This window comes from Peromyscus eremicus, chromosome 23 (genome assembly GCF_949786415.1).
Source record: "Peromyscus eremicus chromosome 23, PerEre_H2_v1, whole genome shotgun sequence".
In the NCBI taxonomy this organism is placed as follows: Eukaryota; Metazoa; Chordata; class Mammalia; order Rodentia; family Cricetidae; genus Peromyscus; species Peromyscus eremicus.
The window spans coordinates 7,275,773-7,297,764 of NC_081438.1; the positions used below are offsets into that span (position 1 = coordinate 7,275,773).

At 44.9% G+C, this 21,992-nt stretch overlaps 1 protein-coding gene across 1 annotated transcript in view; it reads left to right on the plus strand.

The window, feature by feature from the left end:
- Taok3 (TAO kinase 3) overlaps nt 1-21,992 on the plus strand; it is a 177,272-nt gene that overhangs the window by 85,276 nt on the left and 70,004 nt on the right. Inside the window, exons 4-9 of the mRNA XM_059249138.1 lie at nt 7,961-8,174; nt 10,183-10,254; nt 11,713-11,814; nt 17,476-17,521; nt 18,816-18,912; nt 21,310-21,423. Coding sequence (XP_059105121.1) covers nt 8,055-8,174; nt 10,183-10,254; nt 11,713-11,814; nt 17,476-17,521; nt 18,816-18,912; nt 21,310-21,423 — 551 coding nt within the window. The 5' untranslated portion in view covers nt 7,961-8,054. The remainder of the gene's footprint in view (nt 1-7,960; nt 8,175-10,182; nt 10,255-11,712; nt 11,815-17,475; nt 17,522-18,815; nt 18,913-21,309; nt 21,424-21,992) is intronic.

Genomic DNA, 21,992 nt, shown 5'->3' on the forward strand with positions numbered 1-21,992 from the left:
TTGTTGTTTTTGGTTTTTTTAAGACAAAGTCTCATTATGTAGTGCTGGCTGTCCTGGAACTCACTCTGTAGACCAGGCTGGCCTCAAACTCAACGGTCCACCTGCCTCTGCCTCCCTAGTGCTGGAATTAAAAACATGTGCCACCACTGCCTGGCTAAAGGCCAGTTCTCTGACTGCTTGTGATGTCACATACATTGCCTGTCCTCCGTGGCCACTGGTGTCTCTCGTGTGAATTTCCTGTTCACGTCCTCTGAGTGGCTAGGCACATGTATGTGTCTCTGCTCCGCCTCTGACACTGACTCTGAGTTCATCCAGACATGCATGTGAAGCTATCATCCCCGTGATGATAAACAGATCCTCTGCTGCCCATAGCTCATTTGCGCCCCTTCAGCCCCTCCTCCCTGGTCCTGGCCACAAGCACCCTGGCTCCGTGTGTGTGTGTCAGTGCACGTGTGGAGGTCAGAGGTCAGTGCTCTCCTTCCTCCACGTGGCTTCCAGGGACTGAACTCAGCTCAGCATGTTCATTGGCGAGCATCTTTATATGCTGAGCCACCTACCTCACCAGCTCAGATTTCAGTTGTTTTAACAGAATGGTCAGACACTTTTTTTTTTTTCCTTGAGCCAACTGTGGCGATTTGTGTCTTCTGAAGCATTCGGCCATTTCTTCCAAGTCCTTGAATTTCTTTGTACAACGTTGTTGGGAAAAGTTCTTCATTACCTTAGCGCCTGGGAAGCTGGACCGGTGTCTCCTCTTTCATTCCTGATTAGTCATTGTTTCGTCGCTCTTTTTTTATTAGCAAATAAATTTGATATGAGATTAATAAATACAACTCTTTTCCTAAAAGAGTCAGCTTTGCTTTGTGTTTTGTTTTGATTCAATGATTTCCTCTTTAATCTTCATTATTTCCTCTGCTCGCTTTAGGTTCAGGGGACTCTTTTTGCTGGGTGTTTTGTTTTGTTTCTTGAACACACAGTGCAAGCCGAGGCCCCTGACTTGAAACTTTTTCCCTCTTCTGTGCCTTACATTTCCCTGGAAGGTTAGCAGCCTGATGTGGTTTGGATACATTGTGCCTGTCTTTGCTTTTCTTTTTACATTTATTCCATTGTGTTTCCTTTTGAGACAGAGTCTCGCTCTGTAGCCCAGGCTGGCGTCAAACAATCCGATTTCAGACTCTTCTGGCACTAAGGTTGCGGGCTGCCCCACCCCTAGCTGGGCTTGTGTTTTCAATCTAGTCCAAATGGGTTCTTATTTCTCTCTTCATTTGCTCTTTAACCCATGAATTATTTTTTTCAGGATTTATTTATTTTTATTTTATTTTATGTATGTGTATTTTGCCTGCATGTATACTTGGGCACTCTATGCATGCCTGGTACCCACAGAGGCCAGGAGAGGGCATCGGATCCCCTGGAACTGGAGTTACAGATTGGCGTGAGCTGTCACGTGGGTGCTGGGAACTCAACCCGGGTCCTCTGGAAAAGCAGCCAGTGATCTTATCTGCTGAGCCATCTCTCCAGCCCCTCAATTGTCTTTTAAAAAGTATTTTAATAGAATATATGTACTTATTCTTTGACAAGTTCATACATGTAAGCAGTGCATCTTAACCTCACACGCCCCCATCAAGTTAGTTTTTAACCACATATTTTAAGGTCCTGATCTGTGGAACTTACACACTTGGGGTCATTATATTCTCTAATGGATCCATGCCTTTAACGTTATCAATATCATCTGTGCCCTTCATTATCAATAGTGACCTGCTTTGAAATCTCCTCATGGTAGTAGCAAACTCGGCTCTCTTTTCAGCAGGCTTATGTCCTCTGTCCCTTGACTTTCAGCTTCTTTGTGTCTTCTGTTTGAAGTGCATATGTATTTATAGGTGACTTGTGTATACATGTGCTCTGTGCTGAAATGGGTGCTACTGACATACCCTTTCAGGCCAGTGCGGTATTTTTACAACAACACACTCCAGCTTCTCCCCTCCATCCCAGTCTTGGGGCTGTCACATTCTATGCTCCACACCTCACGCTGCATCGTGATTTCTGTTGGAACAATTGACTGTGCTTTAAAGAAATGTGCGTAATGGGAAACCTCACACATCTCACCAAGGAGTTTCCGGTTTGGTGCATTCCTCCCTTCGTGCAGGCCTGTGTTTCTGTCTAGTGTGGCTTCCCTGCTGTCTGGAGGACTCCCCTCCGCATTTCCTACAGTGTAAGCCGCTAGCATTCATTCAGCTTCTGTGTCCAGAAGCCCTTCTTCTGCCTCCACTTTGCAAAGATATTTTCCCTGGGTATAGAATTTGGAGTTTGGTGGTTTTTTTCTTCCTTTTGGCACTTTAAGAACGGCATTCTGTTGTCTTCTCGGTTATGATATTTATAATGAGGAATCTGCTGTTATCCTTGTCTCCGTTTTCCCCGGACTGTCTGTCTTGGTTACTCTCCTGTCGCTGTGATAAAACACCCTGACAAAGGCAACTCCAGGGAGAGAGGGATTTTGGCTCACAGTTCTGGGTTACAGTCTGTAGGTAGCAGGGACATCATAGGAATGTGCAGCAGCTGGTCACAGTCTCCACAGTCCAGGACCAGAGAGGGGTGAATGCTTACGCTTAGCTCACTTCCACCTTTTTATCCAGCCCAGGATCCCAGCCCAGGGAATGGGGCCACCCACAGTGGGTGGGTCTTTCTTCCCACCTCAATTAATAGTCAAGATAATCCCTATAAAAGTGTGACTTGAGGCTCCATCTGCCAGGCCATTCTGGAGCATATCAAGTTGACAATTGAGATAAGCCACCGCACTATTTTTATGACTTTATCGCAATTCGTTTTCTTAGTTTTTATTTCTACACGTGGGGGTGGTTTTTTTTGTGTCTATGTCTGTATACTGTGTGAGTTTCCCGCTGCCCAGGGTACCCATGGAGACCAAAAGAGCCTGTTGGATACCCTAGAGCTGTAGTTACAGGTGGTTGTGAGCTACCATGTGAACACTAGAAATTGAACCCTGGTCCCCTGGAAGTACAACCAGCGCTCTTCACCGGAGTCACTCCTCCAGCCCCTTACCACAAGTTTGAACAGTTTTCTGTCACACGCCTTGGTGTAATGTCCTTCATGTGTTTTGTCCCCGACTCTTCATAGACATCTGTAGATCCCTGAGTTTCTGATTTTCACCAGTTTGTGAGTGTTCCCAACATGATTTCTCCAAAGAAATGTGTATTTATTTTGTTTTTACCTCATTTTTCTATCTGACTTGTTTATTTCATGTGTATGAGTGTTTTGCCTGCATGTATGTCTATGTACCACATGCATGCCTGGTACATACAGAGTCCAGGAGAGGGCATCAGATCCCCTGGAACTGGAGTTACAGGCAGTTGTGAGCAGCTGTGTGGGTGCTGGGGATCAAACCCAGGTCCTTTGGAAGAGCAGACAGTGCTCTTAACCACTGAGCCATCTCTCCAGCCCCATTTGCTTTACCGTCTTAACAGATCTGCCTCTCCTTGCCAGCTAAACATGTACAAGGCTGCACGAAGGTGTCCCCAGCTGTTTGCTCCCTTCCTTTTTCTCTTTTATTCACTTTTCTTCTGTTTTTCATTTGGATTTCATAGATTCATTCAAAAACATTCACTAATATTTTTTTCCACTTTGCATTCCATACAACACATTCTTATCCCAGACACAGCTGGTTTCCCCCAATGCTGGCTGTTTGAGTCTCTCCATCCTGTATGTCTCTGCTGTAAGTGTTCCTTGTTCTGTTTTTAACATGTGGGCTCTTGTCCTGTTTACTGTCCTTGTGTTATCTCAAGTTCAAGGGCAGCGTGGGCTGCAGAGTGAGTTCCAGATAGCATTTTCTCCAGTTTCAGATGGCCTTGTCCTGGGCTGGCATAGCTTCCTCGCTGCCAATCCATACTGCAGATGTGGGGGGCACCGGCTGTGGATCCCCACACCCTCTCCTGTGCTGTTCCCTTCTATTGGAGCTGTGCCCTGTGAACACTAACCACCAGGGTCACCTCAGATTCTCACGGTCCCCCAGCCTCTACCCACACCCCCTGGAAACCGTCTCCAGGCGCACACTGGAGCTCTTGTGGCTTACATCTGCTTCTTATGTTAGGGATCTTTGGCCATGGCCTGATCTTCAAATACCATTCTACGTTCCTACGTGTGTTTCATCTAATGCTTTGATTGTTTCAGGTGACAGGAAATAAAATAAATCAAGTGCCCATTCCTCCATCTTGGCTAGAACCAGAAATCTCCTCACTCTACTGCTGAACTTACTAATTATGAGTAGTCAAGCTTATTGATTTAGTGTATGGCTTCTGCCTCTGCTGTAGTGCTTGGTAATTAAACATTCACTCATTTATTCTGGGATTTTTTTAAGATCTCATTTTTTTAATAGTTAAATATCTATTTCTTTTCTTTTTTGGGTTTTTTTTTTCAAGACAGGGTTTCTCTGTGTAGTTTTAGTGCTTGTCCTGTGTCTTGCTCTGTAGACCATGCTGGCCTCAAACTCACAGAGATCCACCTGGCTCTGCCTCCTGAGTGCTGGGATTAAAGGCGTGTGCCACCACTGTCCAGCAATAATTATTTTCTTTCTTTCTTTTTTTTTTTCAAGACAGGATTTCTCTGTGTAGCTTTGCACCTTTCCTGGAACTCTGTAGCCCAGGCTAGCCTCGAACTCACAGAGATCCACCTGCCTCTGCCTCACGAGTGCTGGGATTAAAGGCGTGCACCACCACTGCCCCTGTTTCTTAAAAAAAACAAAAAAAAACTCCTTTTGGTCTATAGTAGAACAGCATCATCCTTGTCTTCTCAAAAATGATTGCTAGTAACTTAGTTTAGTCCAAAGTGAAGCCAAAGCATTCAGACATTCAAAACGCACTGCAGCGACTGAATTGCAGTCGCTAGCTCTCTCTGGTTTTGTTAAGGGGGTCCCATCCACTTCCTGCTGGGACCCCTTCCTGTCAGGAACGAGGAAGGCAAACCCACTCTGAGCAGTCCTCTGTGTCTTCAGTTATCTCACTGACAGGGGGTTCTACTTCGGTTCCTTCCCCAGAAGTATTGGTGTGGTGGCTCTGCACCTGATTGTCAGTGTCTAAAGATGAGCCGGACCGTTGCCCGAGAGGACAGATGCAGCGCTGACGAGCCAGACCCTTCCTACTCAAAGCCTTTGGTGGCACCCTGGTCCACACAGCATCAAGTCCAGATTTCTTAGCCCGGCTTAAAGGCCTTTTGTGCTTTTTTTTCTTGGCTTAAAAACAGCTTTGTATTTTCTGCTCCCATCTCTCCCACCAATTCATAGTAAATGAACTGCATTACTTTTCCCTAAGAAGGCTTGGCTTTTTGATTTGTAAGTAAAAAAAAAAAAAAAAAAAAAAAAAAAAAAAAAAAAAAAAAAAACTAGACCAGGCCAGCCTTCTAAACCCTTATATTGAGAGACACTCCCCTTTGGTTGTAACAGTCAACTGCTTTGTCTTTGGGGTATCTGTTACTTCACTTGATTCCAAGTCCTTTATTATTTTTCATTTATTTATTTATTTATTTGTTTGTTTGTTTGTTTTTCGAGACAGGGTTTCTCTGTATAGTTTTGGTGCCTGTCCTGGATCTCGCTCTGTAGACCAGGCTGGCCTCAAACTCACAGAGATCCGCCTGGCTCTGCCTCCCAAGTGCTGGGATTAAAGTCATGCACCACCACCGCCAAGCAGCGACCCCAAGTCCTTCATAAAATCCAGGATGACATGGATTCTGACCCTAATGCTCAGCCCAATACAATGTTGTGAAAACACTAAGCATGCAGTGAGTGTTAAAAGAAAGAATGGGTCCAGCTGATGGGTAGATATGATTAGGTTGTTCACCGACATATACTAATGATTGGAGTAAACTGAGGGCATGATGTCGTGTGCACTGTCACCCCAGGCTTTCACAGCACAAGAGGACATGTGTCTGCCACCACCGTCACCTCTACTTCCTTAACAAGTGACCTTTTAGAATTCAAGAATATCATATTTTGAAGAAAAATCGATTTACTGGCTAATAACTAAATGTGTGGCCTGGTTAGCCAGGGGTCAAGGAAGAGACAGTCTATGCTATAATTAGGTCAAACAGAAATCAGTGGTTATGTGTGTATAGGAGAGGTTATTTGGAATAAAACGACAGAGGGAAAGTAACACCTCAGTAGTTTTCAGACATCAAGGAAAAGAATAGAATTGGCACAGAATGAACTTGTGTTCATTCATATCAACACACAGACAAGTCAAATGGCGTCCTGCTACTCTTGGGCACTTCCAGTCGTCCAGCGGCCTCTCAGAATGGGCGTGGCCACGGGCTCCAGTTTATAGCAGTTTGTCGGGTCACCTGAGCGCCTTGATGCAAGAAAGCATCACATGCCAGTCTAGAGCGTGGACCTTCCTGTACCATCTAGAGCTGGATCCACCTGGCACTACCCCATCATTCCCCAATCAACTTAGGACACTTCTAGCATCCTGATGGCCCAGTTGCCAACTTGATTTGTCCCTGAGCACACCTCCTGGGTAGCCAGTAGTCTCTCCTTTTTTACCTGTTCTGGAAATCTTATGTAGATAATGTCATACATGTGTGGTCTCTTATGGCTGGCTTTGTTCACTTAACATAATGCTTACAAGATCCATTCATGTCGGAGCATAGACCACTACTTTCATCCTTTTTTTATCTTTTCCTTTTTGAGACAGAGTCTCATGAAGCCCACACTGCCATCTAACTCACTATAAACCAAGGGTGATTGAACTCGATCCACCTGCTTCTACTTCCAAGTGCTGGGAATACCGGCATACTCCACCATGCCTGGCCCTTTATTCCTCTTTATGGCTAACTATTATATTCCACATTCCACTGCATGGGTTACTACATTTTATTTATTCACAAGTTAACGGACATTGGGTTATTTCTGCTTTTTAGTGATTAGGAATAATGCCACTCTGAAACGTGTCTGAGTTTTTTGTATGGATATCTTTTCCTTTCTCTTGGGTATGTACCTAACAGTGCTATATTTTATTTTATTTTTAGTTGTGTGTGTGTTTGTGTGTGTATGCTTGAAAAAGCCAGATGGTTTTAGGATCCCCTGAAGCTGGAATTATAGGTGGTTGTGAGCCCCCTAACATGGGTGCTGGGAATGGAACTCAGGTTCTCTAGAAGAGCAACATATGCTCTTAACCCTTTAGTTCCATGGAGCAGAATTCCTTAGGCAAGTGCTGACTTCAGGTACTAGGTTGTGTTTGTTTGTTTGATTGATCGGTTGGTTTTTGTTTTGTTTTGTTTTGTTTTTGTTTTTGTTTTTTATGAACTGTTGTTCCCAAGATGTCTGTGCCGTTCTGCATTCCTGCCTGCTGGGACAGAGAGCCCTTTCTGTCCCTGCCTTCCCCAGTTCCCAGTACTTGTCTGTTTTTATAGCTGTCTCAGCACAAAATGGTTTTGGCTTTGGGTTTTAATTTTTGTTTCTGATGATGATGTCAAGCTTTGTAACTTATTCTTTTTTTTTTTAAGGAAAAGTCTATTAAAATCCTGTGCCAATTTTTAAATTTGGTTTTCTTGTTCTTTTACTGTTGAGTTGTAAGATAAAGATACTTTTGAATTTATTACATACTATTCTCTCTGGGGTGGGTGAGTGCATACATGCCACAGTGTACATATGGAGGTCAGGAGACTTGCGGGAGTCAGTTCTCTCCTGCCTGTGGGTTCTGGCAATGGAACGCAGGTCATCAGCCTTGGTAGCAAGCACCTTTACCTGCTGAGCCATCTCATTGGCCGAGATAAGTACTTTTTAATGTTCATTTGTGTTTGTATTATCTTGGGTTTTTTTAATTTTTTTTATTTTTTTGAGCTGAGGATCGAACCCAGGGCCTTGCGCTTGCTAGGCCCTGAGCTAAATCCCCAAGCCTGTGTTTGTATTGTCATCCAAACAGTGTGTTAGAAAGAACTGACCGGCAAATCTCATTTTCTGCAGGGACTGAAGGTTTCTAAGAACAAAAACAGTGGTCAATGAGAGAGACCAAGGGACTGGGCCACCAAAAAGCACCGTGCTTGCCCCACTGGCCACCATGCGGAAAGGAGTGCTGAGGGACCCAGAGATTGCCGATCTCTTCTACAAAGATGACCCCGAAGAGCTTTTTATCGATTTGCATGAGATCGGACATGGGAGCTTCGGAGCCGTGTACTTTGTAAGTAACAGGTTGATGGGGTAGAGTAGATTCAGAAAGGGTGATGATCCCCATTGTCTGCTGCAGAACACACTTGTGTTCCGTGTAGAGATGCGCGGTCATTGCTGAAGGCAGTTCCGGAGCGCTAGGCTCTATTCCAGCGGCTGTAAGGTGAAGTGATAAGCATGAAGTTGAGCCCCATGTGTTTCCTGGAGATGCCAAGCTCCTTCAGCCTCTGCTCTCTATCCCTTCACCCCAAAGCCTCTAAACCCTGCACCCCAACCTCGGAGCCCTGGCTAGTCCGGCAGGTTTCAGTAAACGTTACTTCCACAAGATAGTTTTTACTATTCAGCCCTCTGCCTCGTAACAGCCTGTGCTTATGTTTAGATACATGCTAGCAGAGTGCCTAGTCATTTATGTCCCTCGCCCTAAATTATGCACCATGATAACAGGGGTCTGTCCATCTCATTCATTACTGTGTTTCTAGGAACTAATATAATGTCTGCCAATGGTAGGAGTTAAGTAAATGTAGGGGAATGGATGGGTGGGGCTCACTAGCCGCCAGTCTAGCTCCAGGTCCAGTGAGTGACCCCGTCTCAAGGGAATTAGGTGAAAAGTGACAGAGCTGGACACTCTTTCCTCCACTTGCCTCCACACGCACATCTACACATACACATGTACGCACATGCATGTCCAAAGCACCTTCGTGTGTCTACAAGAAAATCAACATGGAAATTGTTTCCAAATTTCCGGTCCCAGAGAAAGTGCGCACTGTTAGGTCTAATTCGGATGGCTCTGTAGATGTAGGAAAGCAACGCCAAACAACGTTGACTATACATTTCCTTAATGAGCAATTACTCAGTGGCACTGTCTAATTCCACCCAAGTCTCCTCTCCTCTTTCCTGCTCCCTGACCCTGGGGTGGTGGAGCCCAGGCCTCACACACACTGGCCAAGTGCTCTTCCATCAAGCTAGACTTCTATCCTGTTTTCTTCTTATAAATGTGAAGAATTTGATTTTTTTTTACAGGTTAGAATGTAGTTCAGTGACCAGGCATGTGCTATGCATAACTGTTTGTTTGTTTCTTTGTTTGTTTGTTTGTTTGTGGTTCTGGGCTGGAACCCAGGGCCTCACTCATGCTAAGCAAGTACTCTACCAATGGCCGACTCCCAGAACAAGATTTTGTTTTTAATGAAAGTCTATATATAGCTTCTAAATCAATAATTACCTTATATGTGCCTTTCTAAAGGCCTTCAGAATTGGAAACAATTAACTAGTAGATGCCTTTTATAACAAATCCTGTCACCTTAGTGAGTCTATAAATTTTTTTTAATGTGTATTCATGTTCCCTACACTTCAGCATCAGGAACCTGGGGTTAAAGAGCCTATGTCTTGGCTACCTACCGAATAGTAGAGCAATAAACATGAGTGTGTGTGCATTTGTCTGTGGATTGCCTGGTTCTTTTCTTAAAGATATATTTTTTTAAATTTTGTATGTATGAGTACTCATCTGCATGTATATATCATGTGTGTGCAATACCCACAGAGGCCAGAAGAGGGTGCCAGATCCCCTGGAACTGGAGTTAGGATGCTTTGAACCTCCATGTGGGTGCTGAGAACTGACCCCAGGTCTCTGTGAGAGCGCCAGAGCTTACCTGCTGAGCCCTCTCTCCGGCCTGATTGGTTATTTCACTTCCTGGTTGGTCTCTTAGCTGGTTCTCCATTGTCCAGCATCTAAGATGATGAATCCCAATGTTTATAAATTTGCTTTTCTTCCGTTTGACCGTGTGTTTTCTTCAAGTCCTGTTATAACTCTCACACGTCATACGCATGTTATTACAGCAAGGAATTCGAGGGAGTGGTTCCCATGAAGTCAGGGTGGAGTGGCGCTCTAGCCTGTCAGTGGGATTGTCTTTAAGAACGACTTTGCTGAGATGTCGGGACAAATGCTGCAAGGCTCCAGTCCAGTGCTTGAGTTAAGGTGACTGGACATCGTAACTCTTTCTTTTTCTTCCCCTCTCTTATCACAGGCAACAAATGCTCACACCAACGAGGTGGTTGCAGTTAAGAAAATGTCCTACAGTGGGAAGCAGACCCATGAGGTAAGACAGCCCCATGCCTCCACAGATGTGTCAGTTTAGGGTGAGGTTAGCCAAGTCCTGAGCTCTGGCATCCCACACAGAGGAGGGCAGCTGGTTCCCAGGGTCACCGTGTGTATTTCAAAACTCACGGGAAGGGATGGTCCTCTGTTCTCATCACAGGGATGTGGTCAGTGTCTGAGATGATGAACGTGCTAGACACCATCTCAGGGTAATTACGGTACGGTAATCCGTAGATGTTACCTAAGTATTTATCACAATGTTCTTTTTTTTTTTTTTCTTTTAAGCTTAGGGACAATTTTTTTTTTAAGATTTTTAAATTTATTTTATGTATATGAGTGCCCTGATACCAGAAGAGGGCATCAGATCCCATTACAGATGGTTGTGAGCCACCATGTGGGTGCTGGGAATTGAACTCAGGACCGCTGGAAAAACAGTCAGTGCTCTTAACCACTGAGCCATCTCTCCAGCCCTTGCTCAGGGACAATATTATAAGAATTTTAAAGAAAACCCTCCCAAGGAAGGCAAATTGTAAACCTCAGTAGCTGTCCATAAGAGAGAGAGCGTGGAGACGAGAAAAAAAACAAAAAACAAAAAAAACCCAAAAAACTGCCATTTGAGCTGGCATAGAAGTCAGGCACATGGCAGACAGGGAGGGAGGCTCTGGAGCAGTGTTTCTCAACCTGTGGGCTGTGACCCCTTGGGGGTCAAATGACCCTTTCATAGGGGGTCTCATATCAGATATCATGCATGTCAGGTGTTTACATTACGGTGCATAACAGTAATGAAATTACAGTTCTGAAGTAGCAACAACAATGTCATGGCTGGGGGTCACCGCAGCATGAGGAGCTGTACTAAAGGGTCATAGCATTAGGAAGGGTGAGAACCACTGCTGTAGAGAAACAGCTAAGAGGCTCAAAGTGTTAGGGAAACCTGTAGACCAGGCAACAGTGCACACGCCTTTAATCCCAGCACTCGGGAGACAGAGGCAGAGGGATCTCTGAGTTCAAGGCCAGCCTGGTCTACAGAGAGAATTCCAGGACAGCCAGGGCTACACAGAGAAACCCTGTCTCGAAAAGAAAAAGAAATGAAGAGAAAAGACTCAGAAAGATGAAAAGGGAATTAGGCTTTTCTGGGTTACTCAGTGAGTGGGCCGGCTTCGGAAGCCGCGTAGCTGGAACCCGGAGCACTACTGACCACATGTTGTCTCTGTGGGGCCTCTAGCAACGCTTCTTGGTATTACATCTAAGCAACAGCTTTCCAGCGTAGAACATGGACTTAAGCAGTGGTTTGATTTTGATATATTTGATGAGAGATTATCTGGTTCATTTATTAAAATTTACCTTATGTCCTTCTAACACAGAAGAAGAAATATATAAAATGTATTGATCTATGTATATACACACTTGATAAATACTGTTTTCAGTCTGATAATTAAAACCATTTTTCTGATTTCCATAGAAATGGCAAGATATTCTTAAGGAAGTTAAATTTTTACAACAGTTGAAGCATCCAAACACCATCGAGTACAAAGGTTGTTATTTAAAAGAGCATACTGCTTGGGTAAGTCAGAGAGTCTCTATCTTCTTTTTTCTGTTAATTTCTTTTTTTTTAATTTAATTTTATTTTATTTTACAATACAATTCAGTAATACATATCAGCCACGGATTCCTTTGTTCTCCCCCCTCCCCTTCCCTTCTGTTAATTTCTTAATTATTTATTTGAACTATAAAATTATGAGCCCTGTTTCTGTCCCCTTTGACTTTTGGAATTGCTGATTTAACACTTACCAGTGCACACCAGCTTGCATTATGATATGTATTCCCTGAGATTAAGTATGCCAGTCTAGCCTATTGGAAACATCATTCTGAAAATATTTAGCAAAGGGATGGGAAAAAGTTAACGTCATCTTGTAAAACCCAAAAGTAAATCCTTTTAGTCTGCTAGAATTTTTAAAGATTTTTGTCACATTTATTTTGTGTGTGCCTGTTTGCCATGTGCACATGTGGAGGTCAGAGGTCAACTTGTGGAGCTGGTCTCTCCCTTCCACAAAATGTGTTTCAGGGACTGGATCCAAGTCATCAACAGCAATTGTCTCTACCCACTGAGCCATCTAGCTGGTCTTTATCCTAGGGTTTTTTTTTAAAGATTTATTTTTATTTGTATGTATGAATGTTTTGCCTGCATACATGTGAGTGCACCACGTGTGTGCAGTGCCCACAGAGGTCGGAAGAGGGCGTGAGATCCCCTGGAACTGGAGTGATGGATGGTTGTGAGCCACCAGGTGGGTGCTGGGAATTGAACCCAGGTCCTATACAAGAGCAGCCAGTGCTCTCAGCTACTGAGCCCTCTCTCCAGCCCGCATTCTAGAATTTCATCTTTGCCACTTCGACCCTCCTCCCCATTCCATCTGACCAAAACATGGGCACTTTGCTAGACACTGTCACTGTACAACATTTACAAAATGACACCACCACTGTGCCGCTGGAGTGGGTACCCTTTCCTTCCACATGGTTTGTTTATGTTGTTTATGTGACGGTCACTGTTTGAAGTAGCATGTCACACACAAATTAGAATATGAAAATGTTAAACTTTGCAGTTAGTCACATTGGGCATTTTAGCTTAACGTCCGTCTGTGATGAGTTGCTTGTGATGAGCCAAGACCTTTCTGGACCCTGTTGCCTACAGGAAATGGACAGTCTGTTCCCAAACATTATGTGTAAACATTTCTGCTCAAGGAGTTCATTTGGTGTGTGCATGTGTGCACATGCATTTTTCTGTGTGTGTGTGTGTGTACACATGCATTTCTCTGTGTGAGCATGTGAATGCCACAAGTTGAAAGTCACATGTCTTCCTCAGTTGCTCTCCACATGATTTGTTGAGACAGTGTCTCTCACTGAACCTGGGGTTTTCCCAGTTGATGGGACTGGCTAGCTAATGGACCCCAGGGAACCCCTGTGTCCACCTCTCCAGCACTGGGATTACAGGCGTACACCTCTATACCCCACTTTTACATGGAGGCCAAGCTCTGACCCTCAAGCTTACAGGGCAAGCTTTACCCTCTGGACCATCTCTCCAGCCCCTAAGCAGTCCTTCAGTGGTCCAGAACCACGGCTTCATCTCCAAGCAGCTGTCAATCAAAGGAGCATCCTATCCGGACATCAGCTGCTCTGGGCAAGCTCAGCTGCCTTGGAGGAGTCTGGAGAGATGTCACTCAGGAAGGGTAAATGCTGCACATTCCATTTAGCCAGGAGTCTTGGCAAAGCCTCAGGAGTTCTTCCTCCAGCCTGTTGACTCGTGGAGTGCTAACCAGCCTGGCTACCTGGTTTCCATCGACAACTAGTTTGACTACTAGTTAGAAGGTGCTCATAGGCACTGAGCAGCGAGAGGCAGGGAGTCAAACAGCACCAAGAGTGACCTGACCATGTGGAAGAAGTAGAGAGAGCACAAGAGGGCAGCGGGGCTGTCAGGGCTTGGTGTGAAGGGCTGGGGAAAGCTCTGGGAGAGCAATGTTCAGGGCCTTTTAACGCACACAGCCCAGCTCCCTCCTGTCCTGTTTTAAAGATGTGTGAGGACCCAGTGACTCAGCATATGACTCTTTGACATCACAGTGGTGCACAACCACCACACTAAGTGGAAAGTGCAAGCTGAGTTTGGTTTTAACCCTTTCCTGGGCTGGCATGTGTACTACAGTCCTCCCTGATAATGCTGGGCTGTGTCTCATGAGCACAAGCACCCACAGCCAGTTCTCCACAGAGCATGGTGGCCCCTTATCACCCATGGGGCATATTCCCAGACCCCAGTAGGTATTTAAAGCCATGGATAGTACTGAGCTCTGTACATGCTATGATTTTTTTCCTGGTTATACATGCCTTTGATAAGGTATAAAATAAATTGTTTTTGAGGCAGAGCCAAAAATGAGTCCAGGACTCATTATGTAGATCAGGCTGGCCTCTAAATCAGAACAGCCTGCCGCTGTCTCCTGAGTGATGGGATTAAAGACACGTGCCACCACACCCAGCTGGTGCCAATTTCTAAATCAGACGTAGATTAACAGCAGTAAGAGCTGAAGCAAAGCCATTCCAGGTGTCTGCTGCAGGGGAATTGCCAGCATCACTACTCTTGTGCTTTTGTCCATTATTGACTAAGATAATTACTTAGGATTACTTGGACACAGATACTGTGACCATGGGTCTGTTGGGTGGATGGTGTATACAGAGTGGATACTCTGTACAGGGGCTGATTCTCATGCAGAGCAGGAAAGAAAGATGTACAACTTAAAGCTTGTGAATTGTTGTTTTTCTGGAATCTTTCATTTACTATGTTTGGACCACACTTGACTATGGAAAATTCAACCAAGATAGGAAAAATCACAGCTTGTACACTGTGCTGTATGGCTAAGCACAGTGTATCACAGATGTGGGGTCTCTGTGCTGTGTGGCTAATCTACACTGTATCACAGATGTGGGGTCTCTGTGCTGTGTGGCTCATCTACACTGTATCACAGACATGGGGTCTCTGTGCTGTGTGGCTAATTTACACTGTATCACAGACATGAGGTCCTGTGCTCTGTGGCTGCTCTGTGATGCTCAGTTATTTCCTGGGGTTGAATTCATCCTCTTTGGTCTTTTCCTTTGGTAGTTTCTTTTTCTTTGGTGATGGTGCTAGGAACTGAACCCAGGGTCTTGGATGTGCAAGACAAGCACTGTACCACTGAGCTATATCCCATGTCCTGAAGTTGAATTTCTAAGATATCCCCAACTTATCATGGGCTTATGGGGCAGAGGAACAGCTGTACTCATAGCTTACATTTTCAGTTTAAGGAAGTTTAGTGTGCATATTTAGCTGCTTACCTAAAAAAAAAGCAAGTGATAGTTTACTAAGTTTTCCTTCCAAGTTAGTTTAAAAAGAAGTAGGTTACATGTAAAACTAACATTCATGAAAAATTTTTACTTCTGTAGGCTCTTTCATGTCTCAGTAAGAAATAAAATATAGTTGTTAAATTTTTAAAGTATGTTTGTTTTATGTGTATGCATGTGCATACATGCATGTTGAACATGTGGAGGTCAGAGGTCAACTTGCAGGAGTCGGTTCTCCCCTTCCACCATGTGGGTTTTGGAGATCAAACTTAGGGTTCCCGGGTTGGCAGCAAGCTCCTTTCCCACTGAGCTATCTTACCAGCCATAAAAGAAAACACTTATGAATGTTTATCTTTGTTGTTTTTCTGATCTTCTTCATTTGGGTTTTCAGTTTGGGATTGTTTTGTTTTGTTTTATGTGGTACAGACTGGCTTGTGACTATCCTCCTGCCTAAGCCTCCTGTGTGCAGAATTATAGATGTGAGCTACCACACCCTGCTTGAATTTGTCTTCATGTGCCAAGAAGAATATTATAATAAAGTGCCTCAACTTATAAAAATCTAGATTATTTGAGTACTGTGAAGTATATAGTATATTAATGCTTCATATTAATGTTCATAATGAAAGGAACCACTCTGGTGACACTGGTTATGTCTGGGTGGTCACAGGAATTGGCACTCATGCTTTCTTTTAGAATAACAAAATAATCACTGGCAGGAGTGTGTGCTCACGTGGGTGGCAGAGAATTCACAGCTGTGGCCTTGGCCATAATCGGAAGTCTGGGACACAGTGTCTGGGGTGGCAGCAGAGGAAGTGTCTCCTCACTTTTGCTCTGAGGAAGCCTCTCAGACTGCCTACCTGAGAACGTTCAGTAGCATGATCACATAAACACTTCTTGGGGGGGGGGGGTACATGGAGGTCGGGGGACTTCTTCAGATGCCATTCCTCAGGTGCTCACCCTTTGTTTTTTGAGACAGGGTCTCTCACTGGCCTAGACCTCTTCTGGTAGTCTAGGCTGGCTGTATTACAAATGAGCATTGCTAGCCTGAATATTTTCATGTGGGTTCTGGGGTTAAATATTAAATAAATATTTTAAGATACAAATTGAAATCTCCAGATGACTCCAATTCAAAGCAGTAGCACTAGACTGATTCAAGGTAATAATAGCACATGGCAGGCCATGTCTTTATACTGAGCCCTACAAAGACACGTTCCTTGTGTCAAGCTCTAGACAGTGTAGACAAGGAGGCCTGCTAACTGGGGGTTTCTGTTTACTTTGGGTTCTAAGGATTTAACCCCAAATAAGTGAGGTGCAAAGTCCTGAGCCCAACACAGGTTTTTCTGGTTTGTGTATTCCTTGACACTAAGTAACAAATTTTATCTTTTTTTTTTTTTAAGATTTATTTATTTATTATGTATACAGTGTTCTGTCTGCACATATCCCTGCAGGCCAGAAGAGGGCACCAGATCTCATTACAGATGGTTGTGAGCCACCATGTGGTTGCTGGGAATTGAACTCATGACCTCTGGAAGAACAGCCAGTGCTCTTAACCGCTGAGCCATCTCTCCAGCCCCAACAAATTTTATCTTATAGTAAATAATAAGCAATAATATCTAGCCACTCAAAACCAATTATGAAACAAGACTGTAGGAAGAAAGTATTAGGTCAGAATTGGCAATCTCAGCTTGACCATCTACAGTGACTATTTCATATCAACCCTCATATGGTAAGAGGCCAAGTCCAAGTGAAAGGTGACAGGAACTGAAATGTGGAAAATTAAAAATAAATTCATTATCAAGTGACCAGATAAGACAGGTTTAGGTCAGGCCAAATGTCTTTTCTCTTGATGTTCTTTGTGCTTTGGTTGGTTGGTTGTGTGCGTGGTTGATTGGCTATTCAGTTGAGTGTTTGGGTACTTGGTTAGTTGTTTATTTGTTTGTTTGGTTGGTTGGTTTTGTGGGTGGTTGGTTGTTGGTTGGTTGTGTGCTTGGTTGATTGGCTATTCAGTTGGTTGTTTGGATACTTGATTAGTTGTGTGGTTGGTTGGTTGTTGGTTGTTTTTTTTTGTTTTTTGTTTTTTGGTTTTTGGTTTGTTTTTTTTTGTTTTTTTTCGAGACAGGGTTTCTCTGTGTAGCTTTGCGCCTTTCCTGGAACTCACTTGGTAGCCCAGGCTGGCCTCGAACTCACAGAGATCCGCCTGGCTCTGCCTCCCGAGTGCTGGGATTAAAGGCGTGCGCCACCACCGCCCGGCTGTTGGTTGGTTTTGTGGTTGATTGATTGTTTAGTTGGCTGGTTGGTTGGTTGGTTGGTAAGTTGAGGAACTTCTTATTAACTTTGATTATTCTGATCTCTTCATCTGTTCCAGTTGGTGATGGAGTACTGCTTAGGGTCAGCCTCGGACTTGTTAGAAGGTAAGGATGACATCACTGTGTTTCTCCTGTTCTTCCCTCCACCATGTTCTCTGTGGGGCTGAAAAGGCAGCTCAGTGGCAAAAACACTCTCCTCTTGGGGAGGACCCAAGTTTGGCTCCCAGGTGGCTCACAAATGCCTGTAACTCCAGCTCTGGGGACCTGATGCGCTCTTCTGGCTTCCACGGTCACCTGCGCTCACGTACACATGGACACACACACACACACACACACACACACACACACACACACACACACACCCTCTAAAATAAAATCTTTTTTTATGGATGTTATCTACTTCTAGAAAAATAGACAAAGTACAGTTTGGGCCTCTGGTTGAAAGTTAAGGGTCATGTGGGTAAGCTGTGCAGACATAATCTCTGCCATGTAGTTTATATGTCTGGGTGATGTCAACGGTCCTCCTACTGTTGAGGCCATGGCCATCCAGGGCAGGCTGCGATACCCATAGCCAAAAACCATCAAAACCATGTGTAAGTGTTGCTATCTACCTTTTGCCAGTGTCACGATGGACCATGTATGTGAGACAGTGTGTGTGTGTGTGTGTGTGTGTGTGTGTGTGTGTGTGTGCTCACACGTGTTGTCAACTCATGTTGGTATCTACCCATGTGAGGTGTCAGGACGGACCCAATCCCTCCTTACCAGTGCTAAAAATGTCTAGCCGGGCGGCAGTGAGTGGCACATGCCTTTAATCCCAGCACTCAGGAGGCAGAGGCAGGTGGATCTCTGTGAGTTCGAAGGCAGCCTGGGCTACAGAGTGAGTTCCAGGAAAAAAGCTGCACAGAGAAACCCTGTCTCAAAAAACCAAAAAAAAAAAAGAAAGAAAGAAAGAAAGAAAAAAAAAAGATAAATAAACAAAAATGTCTGAAGTCGCCCATGGTCTCTCAGCAGAAGTTGCTTCATGGCCGCTTTACCTGTATGTAGGTCAAGGGGGGTAATTACGAAGGCTTTGCAGCCGAGAAGAGCATGGCCTTGATCACTGTCAGGGGCACTGGTACACCTGGGCCCAGCTGGGTTAGAATCCATACAGCTCTAACTCACCATTGACCAGTAAATTAATGCCACCGGCCTGTGGGTTTTGTTTTGTTGGTTTCGTTTTTTTTTTTTTTTTTTTTTTTTTAATGTGCTTGGTTTTCCTCGTCTCCTGCTGTATTACGGAAGGGACAGCTTCCACGTGTTTAGGTGACAACGCTCTCTAGTTGTCCCTTGGTAAAGTGTGTGTCACTGTGCGGTGTGGAAGGCTGGTCATCCATCCTGACCATCTCCCCTTCCTCCTCAGTTCATAAGAAACCACTTCAGGAAGTGGAGATTGCTGCTATCACCCATGGTGCTTTGCAGGGGCTGGCCTACCTCCACTTTCACTCCCTGATCCACAGGTAAGTCCAGACCCCAGCTTCCTTTCCATTCGCTTTCCCAACTCCGGAGCCCAGGGACCGTGGGAATCAGTGTGTGTTCCAGTTCCGTGCCCAAGGGACCACAGGGAACAAGCAGAGACCCCCAGGCCTCTCCACAGCTCCATGAAGACAGCATCCCTCTGATGTTTGGGTGCTGGGGGTGGGGTGGGGTATTTATTTGTTGTTTGCGGGTGGTGGTGGTTATTTTTAATTTAGATTTCTTTTTCTTTTCTGAAACAGGGTCTTACAATGTAGCCCAGGCTGGCCCTGAACTCACCATGTAGCCCAGGTGAATCTTGAACTCCGTTTGTCCCGCCTCAGCCTCCAGGGGCTGACATTGTGGCGGGCAGTGCCATGCCTGGCTTTGGCCTCCTGGTGGCACAGGCAAATCTGAAGAAGGATCGGTCCATCCTCTTTTCCACTCTGAGCCAGGAACAGAAACCCACTGACTTCCATGCACGGAACAGCAGCCAAGCTGAGCCCCTGCCTTTTCTTCTCCCATTCCAAAGGCTTCTCGTTCCTGAAGTCTGTGTCAGGAAGGCTCTCAGCACACACGGTGGCTCACAGCTGCCTGTAACTCCAGTTCTAGGAGTTCTGACGCCCTCTTCTGACCCCTGTGGGCATTGCATGCACACGGTGCACGACATGTATGTAGGCAAAATGTTCATACACAAAATATAAATAATTTTTTTTTAGAAAGGCTAGATTAGACTGGGGTGTGTGCGGATGGGTACCAGAGCATTTGCATAGCACATACAAGGCCATCATGTCCTTGTCCATCCCCAGCACCACAAAAAATAAATGAAATAGACAAAGCATGAACCAATCGCATACAGTAAATAAGAACTAAACCCATTTACCGTTTAATCAATGGATTTAGCAAATCTTTGAGGTCTGTTTCCTTGGCGCCAAGGTATAATTTCTGGATGGTGACTTGCTTGCAAGTCTGCTGTTTTTTTTCTGAAGCCACAGTTCAGTTCGTATGCGTCCCTCTTACCTTAATCCGCATGGTACTTATGAAAGAAATTGAGAAGACAAAAATCAAAAATGTAAGTTCTTTACATTTCAAAATGAAAGCCAAGCATGATGACACACACCTTTAATCCCAGCACTCAACAGGCAGAGGCAGGAGGATCCCTGTGAGTTCAAGGCCGACCTGGTCTATACAGTGAGCTCCAGGACAAAGAGAAAACCTGTCTCAAAAAAAAAAAAAAAATTGTTTTTAAAGAGCCCATAGCCAGGTACAGCGGCATAGGCGTATAATCTCAGCACCTGTGAAATAGAGGCAGAGAATTAGAAGTCCAAGGCCAACCTCGGCTACATAAAGAGTTCGAGACCAGCCTGAGCTATGTGGGGCCCAGTCTTCAAACAACATGAATACCGTTCATCTCAACTTTGTATTGCTTTGAGGGACATTTCGTCTCCGAGCCCTTCTGTTGTAAGAGAATAAACAGTACCTTTGTTTGCAGCCCCTCTGCCCAGTGTCGTCTCGGAGGAGGGAACCTGTCATTTCAAGGGGACTTTTGGAAGCGTTTAAGCCTATCACCTTCTCTCCACTTTTTCAGCTGTATCTTCCCACGGCCCATTACCAACTTGCTGTTCGTGGGTCCCAGTCCTCATTACACATCATTCATACCTTAAGAAAAATAAGGGGACATCCACATCATCCTCTCATTCTGAATTTTCAAATGGTATTTTTTTTCCCCTAACGTTTCACTGCATCAAATATCAAACATCTTTAATAGCAAACCAGCCACAACCCGCCATTGCAATACTGAAATGCAAGTTCCTAACCCCTAATCCTTGTCTGTTTTGATCTTTCAGGGTCTTCTTTTTACTGTACAGTGTTATTTCTTAAATAACACCTTTTTCTATAGCCTGTACCCTCCCATGCCTTAGAGGGGCAGTTACAGTTAAAGGCAGAGAGAAAGGGTCACGGGCAAGACAGAACAGGTATGTGTCCAGCTGAGGAGCCCCGGCCAGGGGGGCCACACAGGCATGTCAGACAGCTTTGGAAGGGGGAAAGCAGCAGGCATTTCCGAATGGCGCCAACTTTCCCCGCACGAGGAATGTTGGCGGTGGGGGGATAGAACATTGAAAAACCCGCTTTGTAAGGGTCGCCAACTCGGAGCTCTCCTTGACTGGCATGGCTACTTCTTTCCCTTGCTCCACCCCTCCCTCTGAAGACAGCTCCTCCTGGAAGTCCTTCCAATGACCGCCCAGGAATGCGGGCTCCCTTACAACACGCAGTGACCGCTGAGAAAAGTATGCTTGTGTGTTTCAGAAACTTTTTTATCTTGCTAATTGCATGCTCTGGCCTCCTGCATAGTAAGAATTGAGACCTTAACTCTCGAATCCTCCCCTCTCTCTCTCCTGTAGGGACATTAAAGCTGGAAATATCCTCCTCACAGAACCCGGGCAGGTGAAGCTGGCTGACTTTGGATCCGCCTCCATGGCTTCTCCTGCCAACTCCTTCGTGGGGACGCCTTACTGGTGCGTAGACATAGAAGATATGAAGCAGGCTTAAAATACACAAGTGTGAGCAGGAGGGACACTTGGCATCGGCCTTGCTGTTTCTACAGTGGTAGGGATTGAACCCAGGACCTGGAGTATGCTGGGCAAGTGTTCAACCATTGAGCTACACCGCAGCTCCTTTGTTTGGAAACACAGCCTCACTAATTTGTTCAGATTATCCTCGTATTCATTCTCTATCCCAGGCTGCCCTTGAATATGCAATCCTCCTGCCTCAAGCTACCGTGGAGCTGAGCACACAAGCCTGCACCACCAGGCCTAGCCTTGTTTTGTCTCTCAATGATGTGTTACCAGCCAGGAATGTTGCACACCTTTAATCTCAGCACTCAGGAGGCAAAGGCAGATGGGTCTCTGTGAGTTCAACCAGTCTGGTCTACACAGTGAGTTCAGGACAGCCAGGGTTACATAGAGAGAGACTCTATTTAAAAAAAAAAAAGAAAGAAAAGAAAGAAAGAAAAAACAACTGTGTTCCCAATGTTCCCCAATCGGATTTCATTTGAGAAGGTTAGAGACCTCACTAGCCAAACAGA